General features: G+C 36.1%; 1 protein-coding gene across 5 annotated transcripts in view; it reads left to right on the top strand.

Annotated features, from left to right (window-relative positions):
• The window catches only part of C2CD3 (C2 domain containing 3 centriole elongation regulator), a 146,852-nt gene that overhangs the window by 31,820 nt on the left and 94,603 nt on the right, over positions 1–20,429 (top strand). For all 5 annotated transcript variants that reach the window (XM_078058536.1, XM_036119521.1, XM_078058537.1 and 2 more), the window contains 6 exons: positions 8,499–8,646; positions 11,323–11,474; positions 12,087–12,296; positions 12,922–13,034; positions 18,994–19,112; positions 20,248–20,370. In XM_078058536.1, coding sequence (XP_077914662.1) covers positions 8,499–8,646; positions 11,323–11,474; positions 12,087–12,296; positions 12,922–13,034; positions 18,994–19,112; positions 20,248–20,370 — 865 coding nt within the window. The remainder of the gene's footprint in view (positions 1–8,498; positions 8,647–11,322; positions 11,475–12,086; positions 12,297–12,921; positions 13,035–18,993; positions 19,113–20,247; positions 20,371–20,429) is intronic.

Genomic DNA, 20,429 nt, shown 5'->3' with positions numbered 1-20,429 from the left:
AATAAAAATCGCTATTTATTACCTACGAAGTAAAAATCTAGTCGTTAGCCTTTTATTCTTAGCTTCACTTACAGAATGGTCTCCAGCTCACCTTTCCGTTCTTATCTCCCAGCTTTATCTCCAACACCATTATTAGGGTATAATTTTAAAAACTCAGATTTTAGGGGCTCCTGGGTGGCTTAGTCAATTAAGTGTCCAACTCTTGGTTTCAGCTCAGGTCATGATCTCAGGGTTGTGAGATCGAGCCCCCTGTTGGACTCCACCTCAGCAGGGGTCTGCTTGAGATTCTTTCTCTCTCTCTTCCTCTGCTCCCCCCCCCCCCCACACACACACTCTCTCTCTCAAATAAATTAATTTTTAAAAAAACCTCAGATTTTAAGCAGACACATGTTAATTCAGGGTCTTATTATGTCTCTTATGTAACCTATGTTGCCTATGTAATTAGGCAGGAAAAAAAATAAAAGGGATCCAAATTGGAAAGGAAGAAATACAACTATATTCACAGATGACATGATCTGGCATGTAGAAAATCATAAAGAATCCACTGAAAAATATTAGAACTAATAAATTCTGGAAGATGGCAGGTTATAAGATCAATACAGAAAAATCAATTGTGTCTCTGTATACTTGCAATGAACAATCCAAAAATGCAATTAAGAAACAATTCCATTTATAATAGCAGTAATAAGAATAAAATACTTAGGAATAAATTTAACAAAAGAAGTGCAAAACATAAGTGCAGTGCAACTGCAAAACATTATTAAAAGAAATTTTAAAAGATGTAAATATGTAGAAAAATCCCATGTTCATGATTCAGTGCAATCCCTATTAGTATTGCAGCTGACTTCTTTGTAGAAATTAATAAACTGATTCTAAAATTCCTGTGAAATTGCAAGGGACCCAGAATAGCCCAGTCTTGAAAAAGAGAAAAGTAGGGGGATTCACATTTCTCTATTTTATTTTTAAAGATTTATTTATTTATTGGGGGGGAGGGGCAGAGGGAGAGAATGGTCTTAAGCAGACTCCACACTAAGTGAGGAGCCAGATGCAGGGCTCGATCTTACTACCTTTACTACCCTGAGATCACAACCTGAGCCAAAACCAAGAGTTGGATACTTAACTGACTGCACCACCCAGTTGCCCCTGACACTTCCTTATTTTAAAACTTGGTACAAAGAAACAATAATCAAGTCCATTTGGTACTGACGTAAGGACAGACATATAAATCAATGGAATAGAAATGAGTTTAGAAATAAACCTATGTCAGACAAACCATGAGACTCTGGACTCCAGGAAACAAACTGAGGGTTACAGAAGGGAGGGGAAGGGAGGGATGGGGTAGCTGGGTGATGGGTATTAAGAAGAGCACATGTTATAATGAGCACTGGGTGTTTTACACAACTAATGAATGAATGAATGAATCGTTGAACACTACATCAAAAACTAATGATGTACTATATGTTGGCTAACTAAACATATAGAAGGAAGGAAGAGGAAGGAAGGAAGGGGAAGGAAGGAAGAGAAGGAACACAGAATGGGAGAAAATATTTGCCAATCTGATAAAGGATTTATATCTAGAGTATATAAAGAACTCATACAACTTAATAATTAAGTGACAAATCATTCAATTAAAAATATGGGCAAAGGATCTAAATAGAGATTTCTCCCAAGAAGATAGTGAAATGGCTAATATACACATGAAAAGATGTCAGCACCATTAGTTCTCAGGGAAATGCATATCAAAACCACAGTGAGATACCACGTCATAAGCACTGGGATGGCTTGAATCAAAAAATCAGTAAAATTGGTGAGGATGTGGAGAATTTGGAACCCTCATACACTGCTCACAGCAGTGTAAAATGGTGCAGCTACTTTGGAAAATAGTTCATTACTTCCTCAAACTGTTATATACTATATATATACTAACAATTCAGCTCCTAGGTATACACCAAAGGGAAATGAAAACTAAATCCATGCAAAAATGTGTACATGAATTTCCATAGCAGCATTATTCATTATAGTTAAAAATGTTCATGAGATAATGAATGGGAAAGAAAAAAAGTGATATATCCATAAAATGTAATATTACTTGTCCAGAAAATGGAATAAAGTACTGATAACATGCTGTAGCATAGGTGAACATTGAAAACATGTTGAATGAAAGAAGCTAGTCACAAAAGAGAACATATTTTATGAGTCCATTTATATGAAACATACCAAATAGACAAATCTGTAGAAAAGAAAGCAGATTAGTGGGTTTTTCAGGGCTGGGTATGATGGGAGGGTAAGTGGTAATAGCTAATGGGTAGAATTTCTTTTTGAGGTGATGAATATGTTTTTAAAGTGACTCTGGTGATGGTTGTTCAAATCTGCAAATACACAAAAAACTACTGAATTACTGACTTTAAATGAGTGAATTGTATCTTATGTGAATTATGTCTAAATGAAACTGTTTTTTAAAACTCCCAACACAGTACTATATAGTCAGGAGGGAACCCCCAAGTCCTGACTTCTTAAAGAGTGTAGGACTTGGACCCCATATTTAGTTCCTCAACTTTTAAGCCTCCCTCTAGAGATATGGGCTCCAAAAACACTTTGTTCTGAAAGCCGGTGGGGCTTGCATTCATGAGACTCAAAATAATACATACTTTCCCAGCTACTATTTGAGGGTTCAGCTTCCAATCAGCCTGCATCTAGGCACTGACTTTGATCCTCCTGTTTGGGACATTGGTGGGTCTTTGCATACCCTCAACTACTGGGAGCTACTAAGAACAAAGGAGGAGGCTTGGACAATCAGAAAAGTTTATGAGGCAAGTAGGGGCTTGGGAGCCAGACTAATTGATGAGGTTCATCTCCTACTGTCAAGAATAGAAACAGGTCAGGACTGTCTGTCAGGATGTTATGACAGGACTGAGACAGGTGACTGTTTTGTCTAATATGCAGAATTCAACAGAGAAAGTCAAGTAAAATGAAGAAACAAAAGAATATGTTCCAAACAAAAGGACAGAATAAATATCCAGAAACAGATCTCAATGAAGCAGAGATAAGTGGGTTACCTGACAGAGAATTAAAAATAACAGTCATAAAGATGTTCACTGAGGCTAGGAGAACAGTTACATGAACCAAGTGAGAATTTCAGCAAAGAAACAGAAAATTTTTTAAAGTACCAAACTAATCATAGAACTGAAGAACACAACAACTGACTGAAAAATTCAAGAGGGTTCAACAGCAGACTAGATCAATGGGAAGAAAGAATCAGCAAACTCAAAGACAAGGCAGTGGAATTCAGTCAGAGATACAAAAAGAAAAAAGAATGAAAAGGAGTTTAGATAACATAAGGGACTTAGAAACCAAGAGATCAATATACACATTATAGGGGTCCCAGAAGAATAAGGAGAGAGAGAGAAAGGGGCAAAAATATTCAAAGAAATAATGGCTGAAAATTTCCCTAACCTGGGGAAAGAAACAGACATCCAGATCCAGGAATCCCAGAGTTTTAAGTTAGATGAATCAAAGGAGACCCATACTGAGACACAATATAATTAAATTGTCAAAAGTTACAAGGAGAGAATCTTAAAAGTAAGGAGAGAAAAGCAGCTTTACTGACAGGGCACACTCCATAAGACTTTTAGCAGATTTTTCAGCAAAAACCCTACAAACTAGGGGCGCTTGGGTGGCTCAGTCGGTTAATCCAACTCGTGATTTCAACTTGGGTCATGATCTTGGAGTCATGAGATAGAGCCCAATGTCGGGCTCCATGCTCAGTGGGGAATCTGCTTGAGCTTCTCTCTCTCTCTCCCTCTGCACCCCCCCGCCTCTCTCAAATAAATAGGTAAATCTTTAAAAGCAGTGGGATTATATATTTGAAAGTGCTGAAAGAAAAAAAACTGCCAACCAAGAATACTCTACCTGGCAAAGCTGTTCTTCAGAATTGAAGGGAAGATAAAGAATTTTCCAGACACGCAAAAGCTGAAGGACTTAATGACTGTTAGACTAACCTTACAAAAAACATTAAAGGAAGTTCTTCAAGCTGAAAAAAAGGGATGCTAAGTAGTAACAAGAAAACATACAAAATTCTAAAACTCATGGCTAAAGGGAAATATATAGTTAAATTGAGAATACTGTAATATTACAATGGCAGTGGGTAATTCACTTATAAATCTAATATGAAGGTTAAAAGACAAAGTATTAAAAATAAATACAACTAGGGGCGCCTGGGTGGCTCAGTCGTTAAGCGTCTGCCTTCAGCTCAGGTCATGATTCCAGGGTCCTGGGATCGAGCCCCGCATCGGGCTCCCTGCTTGGTGGGCAGCCTGCTTCTCCCTCTCCCACTCCCCCTGCTTGCATTCCCTCTCTCACTGTGTCTCTCTCTGTCAAATATATAAATAAAATCTTTAAAAAAAAAAATACAACTATAATAATTTGTTAATGGATACACAATATAAAGCTACAAACTGTAACATCAAAATTGAAAATGAGGTATGGGAGCTTTTATGTGTGTTTTAGGTTATCACCCTAAAATAGGCTGTTATAAATATGTAAGCCTTATGGTAACCACAGAGCAAAAGTGTATAGTAAATATATAAAATATAAAGGAATTGAAACAGGCCACTACAGTGAATCATCAAATCATAAAGGAAGAGAGCAAGAAAGGAACTACAAATCAACCAGGAAGCAGTTAACAAAATGATAGTATTAAGTTCATGTCTATCAATAATTGTTTTAAATGTAGGTGGACTAAAGTCTCCAACCAAAAGACAGAGAGTACTGAATGGATAAAAACACAAGACCCAACTATATGCTGCCTACAGGAGACTTTAAGGACTTATAGGCTCAAATTGAAGGGATGGATAAAGATATTCCATGCAAGTGGAAACCAAAGGAGAGTTTGGGGTAGCTGTTGTTACATCAGACAAATAGACTTTAAGCCAAAAACTGTAACAAGAGGTAAAAAAGGTCATGATGTAATGATAGTTGGTCAATTCATCAAGAGGATATAACTGTAAATATTTATGCACCCACCACAGGAGCAGCTAAATACATAAAGCAAATGTTAGTAGATCTGAATGGAGAAATAACAGCAATACAATAATAGCAGGGAACTTTAATGTCCCACATCCCACAATGGATAGATCATCCAGACAGAAAATAAGGAAATACTGGACTTAAATGACACAAACCAGATGGACCTAATATATATATATACATACAGAACTTTCCATCTAACAGCAGCAAAATACATATTTTTCTCAAGCACACATGGAACATTCTCTGTGATAAATCATATACTGAGCCATAAAACAGTTATTAATACATTTAAGGAGATTAAAATAGCAGGCATTTTTTTCTGACCACAGTAGTGTGAAATTAAAAATCAATTACAAAAAGAAAACTAGAAAATTTACAAATACGTGGAAATTAAACAACATGTTCCTGAACAACCAGTGGGTCAAAGAAGAAATCAAAAGGGAACTCAAAGTAACTTGAGACAGAGGAAACTGGAAACACAATATACCAAAAGTTATGGGATGCAGCAAAAGCAGGTCTATGAAGAAAATTTATAGCATAAACGTGTACATTAAAAAACAAGAAAGATCTCAGGGCGCCTCGGTGGCTCAGTTGTTGGGCGTCTGCCTTTGGCTCAGGTCATGTGAGATTGAGCCCCACATCGGGCTCTCTGCTCAGCGGGAAGCCTGCTTCTCCTTCTCCCACTCCCCCTGCTTGTGTTCCCTCTCTCGCTGTCTCTCTCTCAAATAAATAAATAAAAGCTTAAAAAAAAAAAAAACAAGATCTCAAGTTAAATAACTAAATTTGTACCTCAAGGAACTTAGAGAAAGAACAAACTAAGCCCAAAGTTAGTGGAAGGAAGGAAAGAACAAAGATCAGAGTGGAAATAAGTGAAATAGACTACAAAGACCATATAAAAGATCAATGAGGGTGCCTGGGTGGCTCAGTCGTTAAGCGTCTGCCTTCGGCTCAGGTCATGATCCCAGGGTCCTGGGATCGAGTCTCACATTGGGCTCCCTGCTCGGTGGGAAGCCTGCTTCTCCCTCTCCCACTCCCGCTGCTGGTGTTCCTGCTCTCGCTATCTCTGTCTCTGTCAAATAAATAAATAAAATCTTTAAAAAAAAAAAAAAAAGATCAATGAAACTAAGAGCTGGGCTTTTTTTTTATAAACTGTTATACTTACGAAGACAAAAAGAGAGGACTTAAAATTACAAATGAAATTGGAGACATTATAACTGATACCACAGAAATACAATCATAAGAAACTACCATGAAAAATTATATGCCAACAAATTGGAAAACCTAGAAGAAATTGGTAAATTCCTGGAAGTATACAACTATCAAAACTGAATCATGAAGAAACAGAAAACCTGAACAGACTTATTAAAGAGATTAAATGAGTAATCAAAAACCTCCTAGCAAACTGAAGTCTAAAACCAACCAGATGGCTCCACTAATGAATTCTACCAAACATTTAAAGAACTAGTACCAATCCTTCTCAAACTTTTCCAAAACATAGAAGGGAACACATCCAAACTCATTTCACAAGGCCGGCATTACCTTGCTACTAAAGCCAGACAAAGACACTACAAGAAAAGAAAATTATGGGCTAGTATCCCTGATGAACGTAGATGCAAAAGTCTTCAACAAAATAGCAAATACACTCAACAGTACATTAAAAGGACCATATACCATCGTAAGTAGAATTTGTTCCAGGGATGCAGGAATGGTTCAACATCCACAAATCAATAAATGTGATACACTGTATTAACAAAATGAGGGATAAAAGTCATATGATACTCTCAATAAATGCAGAAAAAGCATTTGACAGAATTCAACACCCATTCATGATAAAACCTCTCAACAAACTAGGTATAAAAGCCATGTACCTCAGGTGGCTGGGTGGCTCAGTCAGTTAAGCGTCTCTTGGTTTGGGCTCAGGTCATGATCTCAGTCGGCTCCATGTTCCAAGTCTGCTCCTCTCCCCGCTCTCACTTTCTCTCTCTGGAAAAAATAAAATCTTTAAAAAAAAAAAGCAGTGTACCTCAACATAACAAAGGCCATACATGACCAGCCCACAACAAACATCATAGTTAATGATGAAACACTGAAAGCTTTTCCTGTAAGATCAGAAACAAAAGATGCTTGCTCTCACCACTTTTATTCAACATGGCCTTTTAATGTGCCATAGACAGTATAATAAGTTCAAAGAAGTGTTAATTGAAAAAAAAAATTATTAAAAGGGGAGGACCGAATACTGAACAGTGGAGATCTTCATAACTTTAAGTGTGTGCAGTGAAGGGGAAACATTTTGTAATGTCTGGAGACATTTTGGGTTATCAAAATTGAAGAACTACTGGGATCAGATGAGTAGAGGGATCTAAAATGTACAGGATAGCTCCCAATGACCAAGAATTATCTGACCACCATATAAGTAGTGCTAAATTTGAGAAACCCTGCTATAGATAAAAAAAAAAAAAAAAGTGAAGAAAGGAACATTTATTATGTTTGTTCCAGGAAACGTAGGAACATGATCTAATTTGAAGGTAATAATTATGTGCTATTCTCTTGAGAAATTAAGGGGATGGGGCACCTGGCTGGCTCAGTTGAAAGAGCATATGACTCTTGATCTCGGGGTCATGAGTTTGAGCCCCACACTGGGTGTAGAGATTACTCAAATAAATTTTAAAAAAAAGAAGAAAAAAGGGGGAGAAAGTATAGCAGCTAGCATGAAAGGGAAGCAAAGTTGAAAGAATAACTGAAATGCTTAGCACGGTGCCTGGTACATATAATAAATATTGCTTTTATGATTAATAACATGTTCATTAAGAATTCAATAAGTTCATTTACAGATGTCTATTCAGTACCAGTTATTTTAGGAGAAACAAAAATGAATGAAGTATACACATACTTGTATGCTTATATTCCTTACTAATTTACAAACTTTTTATAAGTAGGGTTTCTGTTTTACTCATTTCTGTATCACACATGGAATTAATCTTGCCATAAATAACCCTAAATACACATATTTTTGCTTAATGGAAGAAGGCATATTTATGAATTCTTCACAAAAACAGCATGAGCATTCAACTCATTGAATTATAGTTAATTCTTTACCTTCTTTTCCTCCTGCTAGACCATAAGCAGTGCAAGAGTAGAGCAAGTTAGTTTAACCATCTCTGTATCATTCAAGACCTAACACCATGCCTGGCACATAATAGGTGCCCAGAAAAGAAAAATGTTTGTTAAATAAATGAATGAGATCATAATCAGTGTCAGTAGTGTATTTTTGAATACTAGCTGTTGGCATCCCAGAGGAGGGAGAATATAATATGAAAATATTTATCAGGTAGTCTTCTATCTAATGTGAGTCTTCTGCTTAACATATCTTCTTTCATGTTTAGAACTTTAGAAAGTTTTCAGTTAGAAAAATATAGCTCAACTGAAACTTCTTTTAATGTCCTTCTGCTTTGTTTTTCTTACCTCTACAGTGCTGAATTATCCCAAGGTCAGTACTGGAATGGGCTAGGCTCTCCTCCAGATTCCCCATCTCCTGGGAGTGATGTGTACTGTAGCAGTGAGCTGAATGATCCTCAGTATGACCAGAGTCTCCTGGAGAGCTTATTTTACACGGCACCTGTAAGTAATTGAATCTGCAGCTTTGGAAATTAGAGAACAAGACTATTAATAATATTATTAGGTGCAGGCATGTTACCACTTGCCAGACAGAAAGCTATCCATTTTATGTATGTCATTTTACAGATGAGGAGACAGGCCTAGCAAGGTTAAGAATTTTAGGGGTGCCTGGCTGGCTCAGTTGGAACAGCATGCGACTCTTGATCTCAAGGTTGTGAGGTCTAGCCCCACATTGAGTATAGAGCTTACTAAAAAGAAAAAAAAAAGTGTTTAGAGGGAAAGAGAAAGGATATAAAATGGGAATAGAAAGAAAGACCCGTCTAGAGAAGTAATTTGTGCACCACAAGGGATCTCATTTGAACTGATGAGAATTTATGTGGAAAAGTCATCATCAATAAGGCAAGCTAGCATATTGCAACCAGTCTGTGAAAGCCTTTGAATGTCAAGTGAGGAGAAATGACATGATCAAAACGGTGGTTAAGGAACGTTAATCCAGCAGTGATGTAGGGAGCTATTAGGGGAGAATACCTGGAAGCAGATAGGAAACCATTGGGTTATTGGAGGTGTGTAGGAGAGTGGCAGCAATGGGATTGGGAAGGAAGAGATGAATTTAAAAGATATTATGAATTATTAGGATTTCATGACTTCCTATTTTAAAAATCATCACTGATACTCTGTTACTTGTGGGATAAAAAGAAGAGAGAATTTACATTTATTACACATTTTTGATGTGCTAGGGAATTTACATGTAATCTGTTATTTTTGAGTACTGTGCCAAATGTTTTAAATTCATTATTTCATTTAATTCTTTTTCTAGCCCTATGAGATTGTTATCTTTTACATATCATGATATAAACGCTTATAGGTATTAATTGTAATTAACGACATCATCTCATAAGCCTTAAGTATGGCATTAGAATCTGATCTTGACTTACTTCCCTAACCTTATCTCCCACATTTGCCCTTTACCCTTCAGTCATACTGATTGTCTCATCACTCCCCAAATACTCTAGCTCTTTTTTTATCTTTATGTTTTTTGCTCATACTGATCCTTCTACTTTGAGTGTTGAAATACTTTTATACATCTGGTAAACTCTATTCTTCAAAAATCAACTGATCACCTCTGTGAAGAAACCATCCTAGACTTCCCCAAGCAGAATTTATTGCCTGGATGTCCACAAGATCCTGGGACATTCAGGCAATGTTGTAGGATACAGTTCCTCAAGAACAAAAACATGTCTGCATTATCTTTGTATTACCAGTACAACAAAGCCTGGTGGATATTGAGTACTCAGTGAGTACTTAGTGAATAAAGGAGTGAGTTTACAAATGGCACTAAGTAATCCCCCATGCTATTTGAACAAAAAAATTTTAGAAAAGATTTGTTGATGGGAAGGAGTGAACCAATAGACCATGATGCAATGGAAAGATCAAGGAGTTAGAATGCACATGTCCTTCCCCAGGGTTTGATATTCTTAATATTGAAAAACATCCGCAGCTTAGAAATTCAGCATTATTAGCCTGTGTTTTTGGTTCCTAAAATTCTTAGCTTTTGAACCATCTAGTGTATTTACTCTAATTTCCTTCAGGCTGTGGACCCATTTAGATTTTGAATGCCTTGTCTATAACCATTTTTAAAAGCGGCCACTTAATAAAGAAAAACCTAAGAGCAAAAAGCTTTGTAATTTCACCTTGAAAAAGTTGTACTTCTTCCTTGAAGGACATTCTGATCGTGCTTATTTAACTATTAATTTGTTACCCTTGTCATAGGTCAATACAGTGTACACCCTGAGATGCTGAAAAAAGGGGGTGGAGGTGATAAACTTAAAATGACATTGGATTAGGGGCGCCTGGGTAGCTTAGTCGGTTAAGTGTCTGCCTTCGGCTCAGGTCATGGTCCTGGGGATCGAGCCCTGCATTTAGTTCCCTGTTCAGGGGGGAGCCTGCTTCTCCCTCTCCCTCTGCCTGCCACTCCCCCTGCTTGTGTTCCCTCTCAAATAAATAAACAAAAAAATCTTTAAAAAAAAATGACATTGGATTCCTATCTGCATTTATATTAGCAAGTTTTTTTTTTTTAATTTGAAACCAAGTAAGTATAACACTGTCTTCTCTCTTTATTTTGCATTTTGTGATAGAAAGGGCTGATCAGTTGATTGTGGTAAGCTACCTTTTCTCTAAGTAAAATTTAATTACAAGGGACTTAACAACTGGTTCCCCATTAAGAAAATTTGTGACATAATAAACAGTTCATCTTAGCAAGAGTAAGAGTAGAATAAATCACTTAGTAGTATGGAGTGGTGAAAAAAGGTGGAGTCTTTGCATCCATATAGTTAGGTGACATTGTACCATTTTGCCTCAAACTGTGGTAGAAAGATAGGCTTTGGAATCTGCCTTTGGTACTAGATACATAGTAGATAGTAAATAAGTAATGATTGTTATTATTGTTAAGAATTTGAAAGAAGAGTCTATTTTCATTTATTTTCTTTGAACCGAACTTGTAGGTTATTTTTATATACCAGGAGAAATGTGGGATTATCTCCCTGGCATCAGTTATCTCTTTAAAAGAATGATATATGTGCAGAGAAGAATTTGATTACTTTTAGAGAAATGTTTTCATTACCACTCTCCCTAAAGCAATTTTTTTTTAAGTGCCTCTCTTTTTGTTTCTTCTCCCCATAGAAATCTGATAGCAGCATCAGTGATTTCTTCAGTGAAGATGATACTGTCCCTTCTAAAAAAATGAACAAGTCAAAAGCTCTTGCCAAATCTCCTAAGGTTGTGGAGTCAAATGATCTTAAGTTGAAGAAAAGGGCAGCGGGCAAGAAAAATAGGTGAGCCTCTCCATGATGGCTTATTTAGAGGCAAAAGCAAAGGAAGATTTTCACAAGATCTCCTAAAGTAAAACGTAAATGATCTGTTTTTGCCCAACACTATCACCCTGGTTAAGTGAATTACAATAGTTCACTAAGTATTAAGTCTTTAAAAGTGTAATGATATGAAAAGATGGATACAATAAAATAGTTAAGAGAGAAAGCAGAATTCTAGGTTGAATGTGTGCTGTACTACACTGTAGAAAATACGCATAAAGAAAGCAAATGAAAAGGAATACACAGAAGTGATGATAGTAGTTATTTAAAGTAGTAGGTTAACTGAGGTGTAATGTCTGTAGCCCATGAAAGAAAACCTAATTCTGTAACATCAGTTTCTGTACTTATGTGGAGATAAGCCTTTAGATTGAAGAATGGTTTTACTTTTTTTTAAATTTCTTTCACTGTGGGTTAGGACCAGAATTCTGTTGATTAAAGTCATTTCTCAGTCCTTGATAACTTGTGAATTAAGATACTTGCGGCCCTTCCTCTTTCCTCTTCCTGCCTGTGCAAACTAGATCCTTTCATGTTGGGCCTCGGACTGTCTGTTTCACTGTCTATATGAACTCCTTTCAGAAATTTGGTTGAACAACAAATGATACCAGAAACTCCTGAAGATGCCCAAGTGATGACACTAAGTGTGGATAAATTGGCCCTTTTGGGTAGAACACATTCAGTCAGAATCATCATCGAAACAATGGGAGTTCCTCCAGATAGTCCTCAGATGACCTCCGGACAAAAAAGTTTTTCTGGCAGACCACCTAAGCTGACAGCAACAAAAAAGCGGTATGTCTCTTACATGGAAAAGCTATATTTGACATTTCTGGAAAGTGTGTGGTGGTAATAGTAATAATAAAATAAATAATTGTATAACATTTTATGATTTATAAAGTACTTTCATATGAATCAGTCAACAAAAATGTAGTGAATTCCTCCCTGGGTTTCAAGGCCAATACTAGGTAAGTGTGAGAATAAAGGAAATTGAGACCCTGACTCTGTTGTTATACACTTTACAGTCAGCACAAGACAGACACATTTAAAAGGCTGTAGGATGCAAAATAGGTATTTTATATTAAAAATGCTGTGGAAAATTTGTAGACGTACTGTGATCATTTTCCATCTTTTACAAATATCAAATCATTGTTATATGCCTGAAACTAATATAATGTTATATGTCAATTATGTCTCAAAAATAGATAGATAAATGGATAGAGTAAGTGAACTATGCGAGCACAAGGAAGTTCTGCCTGATAGGATTGGTGAAGGCTTTCAAGAGAACAGATAGGTCCTCTGAGGATCTGAGGTGCTGAAAATAGGACCTTGAAAGATATGTAGGATTGATTAGATAATAAATACATTCGTTTGTTATTTGATGTATGTTTTAATGACTTTTTTTGGTTTTGATTTTTAGCACCTTCTTCGTGAAATATCACTTTCCTGTGGGCTTTTCTAAAGGTGGATTGGGAAAGACAGCTTTGATCACCGAGGTTGTTCGACTCGCCTCCAGTAAAATTACAGATGGAAGTAAGAGAGAGACTAGTTTTCTGTTCCTTAGACATTTTTGCTGTGGAAGAATTTTTCAGTCCCTAAATATTCATCTGATTTTTATGGTACCACAGAATCATAGGGGTAGAAAGAATTGTGAAGTGAATCTACCCTAATTCCTTTATTTTATAAGTGAGGACACTGGCCCAGAGGTGCTATGACTATCCTGATGCAGGGCAACAGGTCAGTAACATACCTGAGACTCAACTGCAAAACTCCTGATGCTTAGAGCATGTTCGCTCAACTATTGCCTTTTTTTTTCCCCTTTTTTAAAACAACTTTATCAAGATATAATTCACATATTATACGATTGAACTCTTCAAAGTGTTTGTTGAACCTGTTGAAGAATTCCGTGGTTTTTAGTATATACAAAGAGTTTTGCAACCATCATGATCTAATTTTAGAACATTTTCATCCCCCCGAAAGAAATCCCTTATGCATTAGCATTCACTCTTCATTTTCCTGTCTCCACCCCCACCCACACTAAACAACCCCTAATCTATTTTCTGTCTATCATTTTACTCATTCTGGACATTTCCTATAAATGGAATCATTAAGTATGTGATTTTTGTAACTGGCTTCTTTGACTTACCATAATATTTTCAAATTTGATCTATGTTATGGCATGTTTCAGTACCTTTTTCCTTATTGTGGCTGTATAATATTTCATTGTATGGCTATACCACATTTGGTTATCCATTCATCAGCTGATGGGCATTTGGGTTGTTTCTCCTTTTTGGCTATTGTGGGTAATGCTTTTATGAATATTTGTGTACACGTTTTTGTGCGGATATATGTTTTCATTTCCCTTGGGCATATACCTAACAGTGGAATTGCTAGATCATATGGTAACTATATGTTTTAACTTTTTAAAGAACAGCCAGACGGTTTTCATCAGCTGCTCCACTATTTTACATTCTCAGCAGCAGTGTATGGAGGGTTCTAATTCTCCACATCCTCACCAACCCTGGTTATCTTTCATTATTTTTTATTGTAGCCATCTTAGGGGTTATGAAGTAGTATCTCACTGTGGTTCTGATTTGCATTTCCCAATGACTAATGATGTTGAGTGTTTTCTGTGCTTATTATCCATTTTTATATCTTAGAGAAATGTCTGTTGGATTCTTTGCCCATTTTTAAGTTTTTATTACTGGGTTGTAAGAATTCTTTATACATCCTACATATAAGGCCCTTATGAGGTACATATTCTGGATTTAAGACCCTTATGACTTACATATTCTGGATATGAGACCACTGTGAGAGCTATGATTTTGAAATATTTTCTCCCATGAATGGGCTGTCCTTTCACTTTCTTTTTTTTTTTTAAAGATTTTATTTATTTATTTGACAGAGAGAGACACAGTGAGAGAGGGAACACAAGCAGTGGGAGTGAGAGAGGGAGAAGCAGGCTCCCCGTTGAACAGGGAGCCCAATGAGGGGCTCGATCCCAGTACCCTGGGATCATGACCTGAGCTGAAGGCAGGTGCTTAACACCCCTGTCCTTTCACTTTCTAAATACTTTTCATTTATAGCACAAATGTTTTAAATTTTGCTGTAGTCCAGCTTAGTTTTTCTTTTGTTGCATGTGCTTTTGGTATTGTCCTTTTTTTTCTATTTGAAGTATTCCTAATACAAAAAAGTAAAAGGGTAATATAATAAACATTTATGTTCCTGTCATCCAAGGTTATATAACTTTCTAAAAGATTTTGTGAATTTCTTTGCCTTGGTTATCCAGTTTGATCTGTGAATGGTTCATCAGTGTTGAATTCCTTCTCTGGGAGGTAGTTTAAGGAGTAAAAGATATGGTCCTAATTCTCCTACGTGTAATTCAAGTAACTTTCCTGTAAATACAGCATGTTAACATTGGATTTTTAAATTTTTATTTTGCTTTGTTTTATTTTATTAACTAGATATAATCCATTCCCTTGATTCAAAATCTTTGTAGGCAGTGTTGTAAATTTTATATTATTCCTAAGATATTTCATGCATATATAAGCAAATATGTTTATCCGTTTTTGCCCTCCCATTTTTATCCAAGTATTAGTGTACCTTATGCACTGTTCTGTACCTTGTCTTTAACAGTGTGTCTTAGTAATTTTCTCATACCAGGACATAAAGAACTCAGTCTTCCAGTCCTTTATGACCACATAATATTCCCTTGTACGAATATGCCATAATTTAAACACCCCCTTTATTGATTAATATATTACTGTTTAGGTTGTTTTCAGTCTTACTGTTAAAAACAGTGCTTCAATAGAAAAATTTTGAACATGCATCATTTCTCATTTGATGTGAGTATATCCAGTACAAACATTAAAATTACTTATTTGCTCTTTTTTTAATATTTTTTAAATTTAAATTCAATTTAATTAATATATACTGTATTATTAATTTCAGAGGTTGAATTTAGTGATTCATCAGTTGCATATAACACCCAGTGCTCATTGAGGTACCCTCCTTAATGCCCATTACCGAGTTACCTCATCCCCCGGCCTCCCCTCCCCTCCAGCAGCCCTCAGTTTGTTTCCTAGAGTTAAGAGTCTCTCATCGTTTGTATCCCTCTCTGTTTTTATTTTATTTTATTTTATTTTTCCTTCCCTTCCCCTATGTTCATCTGTTGTGTTTCTTAAATCCTACATACGAGTGAAATCATATATTTGTCTTTCTCTTACTGACTTATTTCATTTAGCATAATACCCTTTAGTTCTATCCATGTCATTGCAAATGGCAAGATTTCATTCTTTTTAATGGCTAACATTCCAGTGTGTGTGTGTGTATACACATACCACATCTTCTATTTTATCCATTCATCTGTCGATGGACATCTGGGCTCTTTCTGTATTTTGGCTATTGGGGACATTGCTGCTATAAACATTTGGGTGCATGTGCCCCTTTGAATCACTATGTTTGTATCCTTTGGATAAATGCCTAGTAGTGCAATTGCTGGGTCTTAGGGTAGCTCCATTTTTAACTTTTTGAGGAACCTCCTTACTGTCTTCTAGAGTGGTTGCACCAGTTTGCATTCCCACCAACAGTGTAAGAGAGTTCCCCTTTCTCCACATCCTCGCCATCTGTTTTTTTCCTGTGTTGTTAATTTTAGCCATTCTGACCAGTGTGGGGTGGTATCTCATTGTGGTTTTTTGTTTTGTTTTTGTTTTGTTTTTTCTCATTGTGGTTTTGATTTGAAAATGCTCTTAAAAACAGCACCTAAAGTAATTTAGTATACTTTTTTTTACTAGAATACGCTGTTTCACTTTCCCCATCACCTTAAAAGAAGAATTGGGGCATTTAAAATTTTTCATGTGTTTACTTCTGGCGTATGCTTAAATTATTGACAGCAACAGAAGCTGCTCTGGAGGTTTGTTCAGAGCATTCAAGAATGTATAATTGATCCTGTTGGCTGAAAATATGTTTAAGGAGCTTTAATATGCTTAAAATTTATCAAACCCCCACATGCAAGGAAAAATGTTAGATCTTTTTCTCAGGCCTTCCCTTATATCTCCTTCTACCTGTGTGATATCTGATGAGTTTCTTAAAACTTCTTTGAGCCTCAGTTTCCCCATCTATAAAATTGAAATACAGCAAGGACACAGTTCTGATATGTATGAGTTTCAGTTAACATAGTACCTGTAAAGCAAGGACACAAGGGATTGATGTACAGTCAAATGGGACGATGAATGTAAAAACATTAAACTCTAAAATACTATGTAACTAATAGTAGCTCACATTTACTGGGCAGTAAACTACATGCCAAGAACTCTACTCAGTGTTTTATATACATTAACCATTTCATTGATTTTCATACCACAACATAAAAAAACTCCATCCTTTATGACTGTCTCACTCATAAAACACAGAAAAATCAAGTAGCTTGCCTGAGATCATACAACTGGTTTACTAGTGAACTAGAATTTGAACCTAGAACATTTTTTTTAAGATTTTATTTATTTATTTATTGAGGTGGGGTGAGTGGGGGAAGGGGCCTAGGGAAAGGGAGGGAGAGAATCTTAGGTCCACACTGAGTATGGAGCCCAACACAGGACTCAATCCCATGACCCTGAGATCATGACCTGAGCTGAAATTAAGAGTCAGATATTTAACCAGCTGAGCCACCCTGGTGCCCCTGAATCTAGAACATGTTTTATTCCAATTCATGTGCTCTTAATCTGTATTGCTTTTCAGTTATTATTATTGTTGTTGGCCACAGTGGTTGACTTCTCCCCGTGTCCTTCTGAAAAAGATCATATGGGAAGTGTGGAATAAGCATCAAGCCAGGAATTGGAAGACAGAGTTCTAGTTTTGTTTATACCACATACTAATTGTATGAGCTTAAGCAAAATCACTTTTTTCATCTGTGGGCCTCTTAACAATAACATAGTTTGGACTAGGTATTTTCAAGATAACCTTCCAACTCTTCTATTTTCCTCCCTTCCAACTCTTAAAAAAAACTTCTCTGGGACATTGTTCAGCAATTTATATATAATTTATATTATTATTGCCTTAACTTGCTTTTAATGGTTAAAAAAAAAAAAAGCCATGAGCTTAAGAAACAGAGAATTATGTGAGAAATATAGTTATATAGTACAAAAACGTACCTAGATGGTGAGGAAAAATCTGAGTGAAATAGAGTTCTGTTTGTACAAAAAGGATTTTTCAGTATCTAAAGTGGTTTTTCATCTGTTACCTCAGTCCTTCCAACACCAATGAGGTGTAGGTATTGTCTTATTTCCCTTCTCCTGGTAGGATAATCAGGTAAACTGGTCCAGTGGGTGTGGGCTTCCTGGGCAGAGACCTTTTGTTTACAATTCCTGTGTATGGATCCAGGTTAGAAGACCCAGATCTTATTTATGAGTACCAAGAGAAGTATAGAGTCAAGAATTAAGATGGCAAAGATGAATAAAATTGATCAGTACACCGAAGTGATCAGTTTGAATGAATATCAGAGATAGCAGTTTTCTCTGTAATGGGGCCTTTTGTGAGGGTTTTCCAGATCCATTTTAAGGGTAGAGAAGTGAATGAACAGGAAGATCATTTTGCAGGTGGGAAATTGTGGCCGAGCTGGTCACTAGTAAGTAATAGAACTGGAGCTTGACCTTACATTCTTTGATTCTAATCCCAAATTCTTTTTTCATTTTTTAAATCTGTTAAAGCCCCATAGCTGTGAGCACAAACTCAAATACTACTTTATCCCATTTATACTTATTATTACAGCAAAAATCCTTTCCCTTCTGTCTAAGAGACAGACATGCCAACTAACATCAGGACCTGGTACCTTGTGTGAATGTGACAGTAGGAGTCCCCTAGTCTTCAGCCAAAAGATAAACTTATTTTCATTACAGTTTTTTATTCAGTTCTTCTCTTCATTTATGCCTCATTGTCCCACTGCCAGCCCACACCCTTCTTTTGTTAATACCTACCAACTTGTCTTTTCAAGACAACAAATCAGATTACCTTACAGCCAATGAAGATCTGTCTCTTTTCACATCCTGTAGCAAAACTAGAGCAACATAGCATTGCTTATCTTCTCTGTACTATACCCAGGGTTTTCTCTTTGTCTCTGCTCCTTCAATCCCCACAACCCTAACACTTTTGTGAAATTATGCTTACTAGATTTCTTTTTTTTTTTCAAGATTTTATTTAATTATTTGAGAGAGAGAGTGTACAAGCACGGGGAGGGACAGAGAGAGAGGGACAAGCAGACTCCCTCCTAAGCACAGAGCCCAACTGACTGCAGGGTTCAATACCAGGACCCCTGAGATCATGACCTGAGCAGAAGTCAGACGCTTAACAGACTACGCCACCCAGGTGCCTGACTAAATTTCTGAAAGAGATTTTATTTTAGTTAGATCAAAAGGGAGGTAGGTGGTGTCAAAGCATGGATTGATGATGGCTCTAGTTGGGTGGCCTGACATGTGCTTATGTTTGGTTCTCCTTACAGTGGTGAACTTCCAGCAGCGATTTGTGTTTCCAGTACAATTTGGTGGCCCAATGATAGAACACTGGTGGAATTCCAACCTCACTTTCCAAATTTACACAAAGAAAACCCCACAGAAAAAGGTACCTCAGTTGATTTTTGACCTTTGCCCTACCATTTATACTAGGGAATTAGTATAATTAATTACACTAATTAATTAATTAATATACTTTACATTGAATCACCTAGCTAATGACTTCTAATAAAAGAATTGTACGAGCTTTTGGCAGAGAACTTGAGAAAATATTTCTGAAAAGCAAAAATTGTCTATAATCCCATCACCAAGAAATAACTTTGTTAATATTTATGTTTCCCCTTTGTTTTTTTTGTTTTTTTTCAAATAATTACAATACATGTGTAAATCTTTGGCAGTATTAGGATAATTTTATATACAGTTTTTATCCTGCTTTTTTAAAAATTTAACATTATCTTTATAAATATTTGAAGATTTACTATATATTACTTAACACCGTATTTTTACCAAACATTATAATAAATACTGTTTATATTATTTCAGACTTTTGTAAACATTGTTTTAATGACTACATAGTATTGCATTATAGCAGTATGCTGTAATTAACTTAATAATTCCTGATTATTGGACCTCTGGTTATTTCTAATTGTTAATTTTTAAAATATACATATTTGTGTATAAGCTTTTTATGTACTTGTTACTTTAGTGTAAATTCTCAGAAGTGGAATTACTAGGCTAAAGAGTGAATATTTGAAGCTTTTAATATTTACTGCCAAATTTGCTGTCCAGAAGAATGTTGCCGGTTTATTTTCCCAGCTTCACACATTTATGATAGCCTCTGTTTCTCCATAACCTTGATAGCATCAGATATATTAAGTTTTATAATTTTTCTAGCTTAATGACAAAAATTTGTGTCATCTAAATGTTATTTTTTATTTTTAATTGTGAGGTTGAATACTTTTTGTAAAGAACTAACTCTTAAAAATAGAAAAAGATTATCTTCCAACCTCTTGGTGACTCATGAAACCCTCTATAATCTTCTAGAGAGAAGTAGTGAAACCCAGGATGGGGACCAAAATGTGGCAGAACATAGGTTGCCACTTAAAGTTGCTTCAGTCAAATAGTTAAGCTATTTACTCCATAAAGCATGGCTTCCCTTCTAAGCTGTCCTTTGTTGTCAATTCAGTTAAAATCCCCTGTGTCTTGTCTTTAACCTAAATTTTTTTCTCTCTTTCTCCTCTCAGCCAGAAGTCATTGGATCTGCCTCACTGCCTTTACGAACTGTCATTCAGTCTGAGTTGCTTTCTTTCAGTAACCAGCTTCCGGTGCAACAGGAGAATGGTCAGACTCCAGTGGGCCCCCTTAAGGTACATAGATACACATTCAGGTAGTCAAGTATTTACGGAGCATGTATTACTGACTAGCA

The sequence above is a fragment of the Halichoerus grypus genome, chromosome 11 (assembly GCF_964656455.1).
Source record: "Halichoerus grypus chromosome 11, mHalGry1.hap1.1, whole genome shotgun sequence".
Lineage (NCBI taxonomy): Eukaryota > Metazoa > Chordata > Mammalia > Carnivora > Phocidae > Halichoerus > Halichoerus grypus.
The sequence above is the reverse complement of the archived record's forward strand: the minus strand, read 5'-3'. Positions and strand labels throughout refer to the sequence as shown.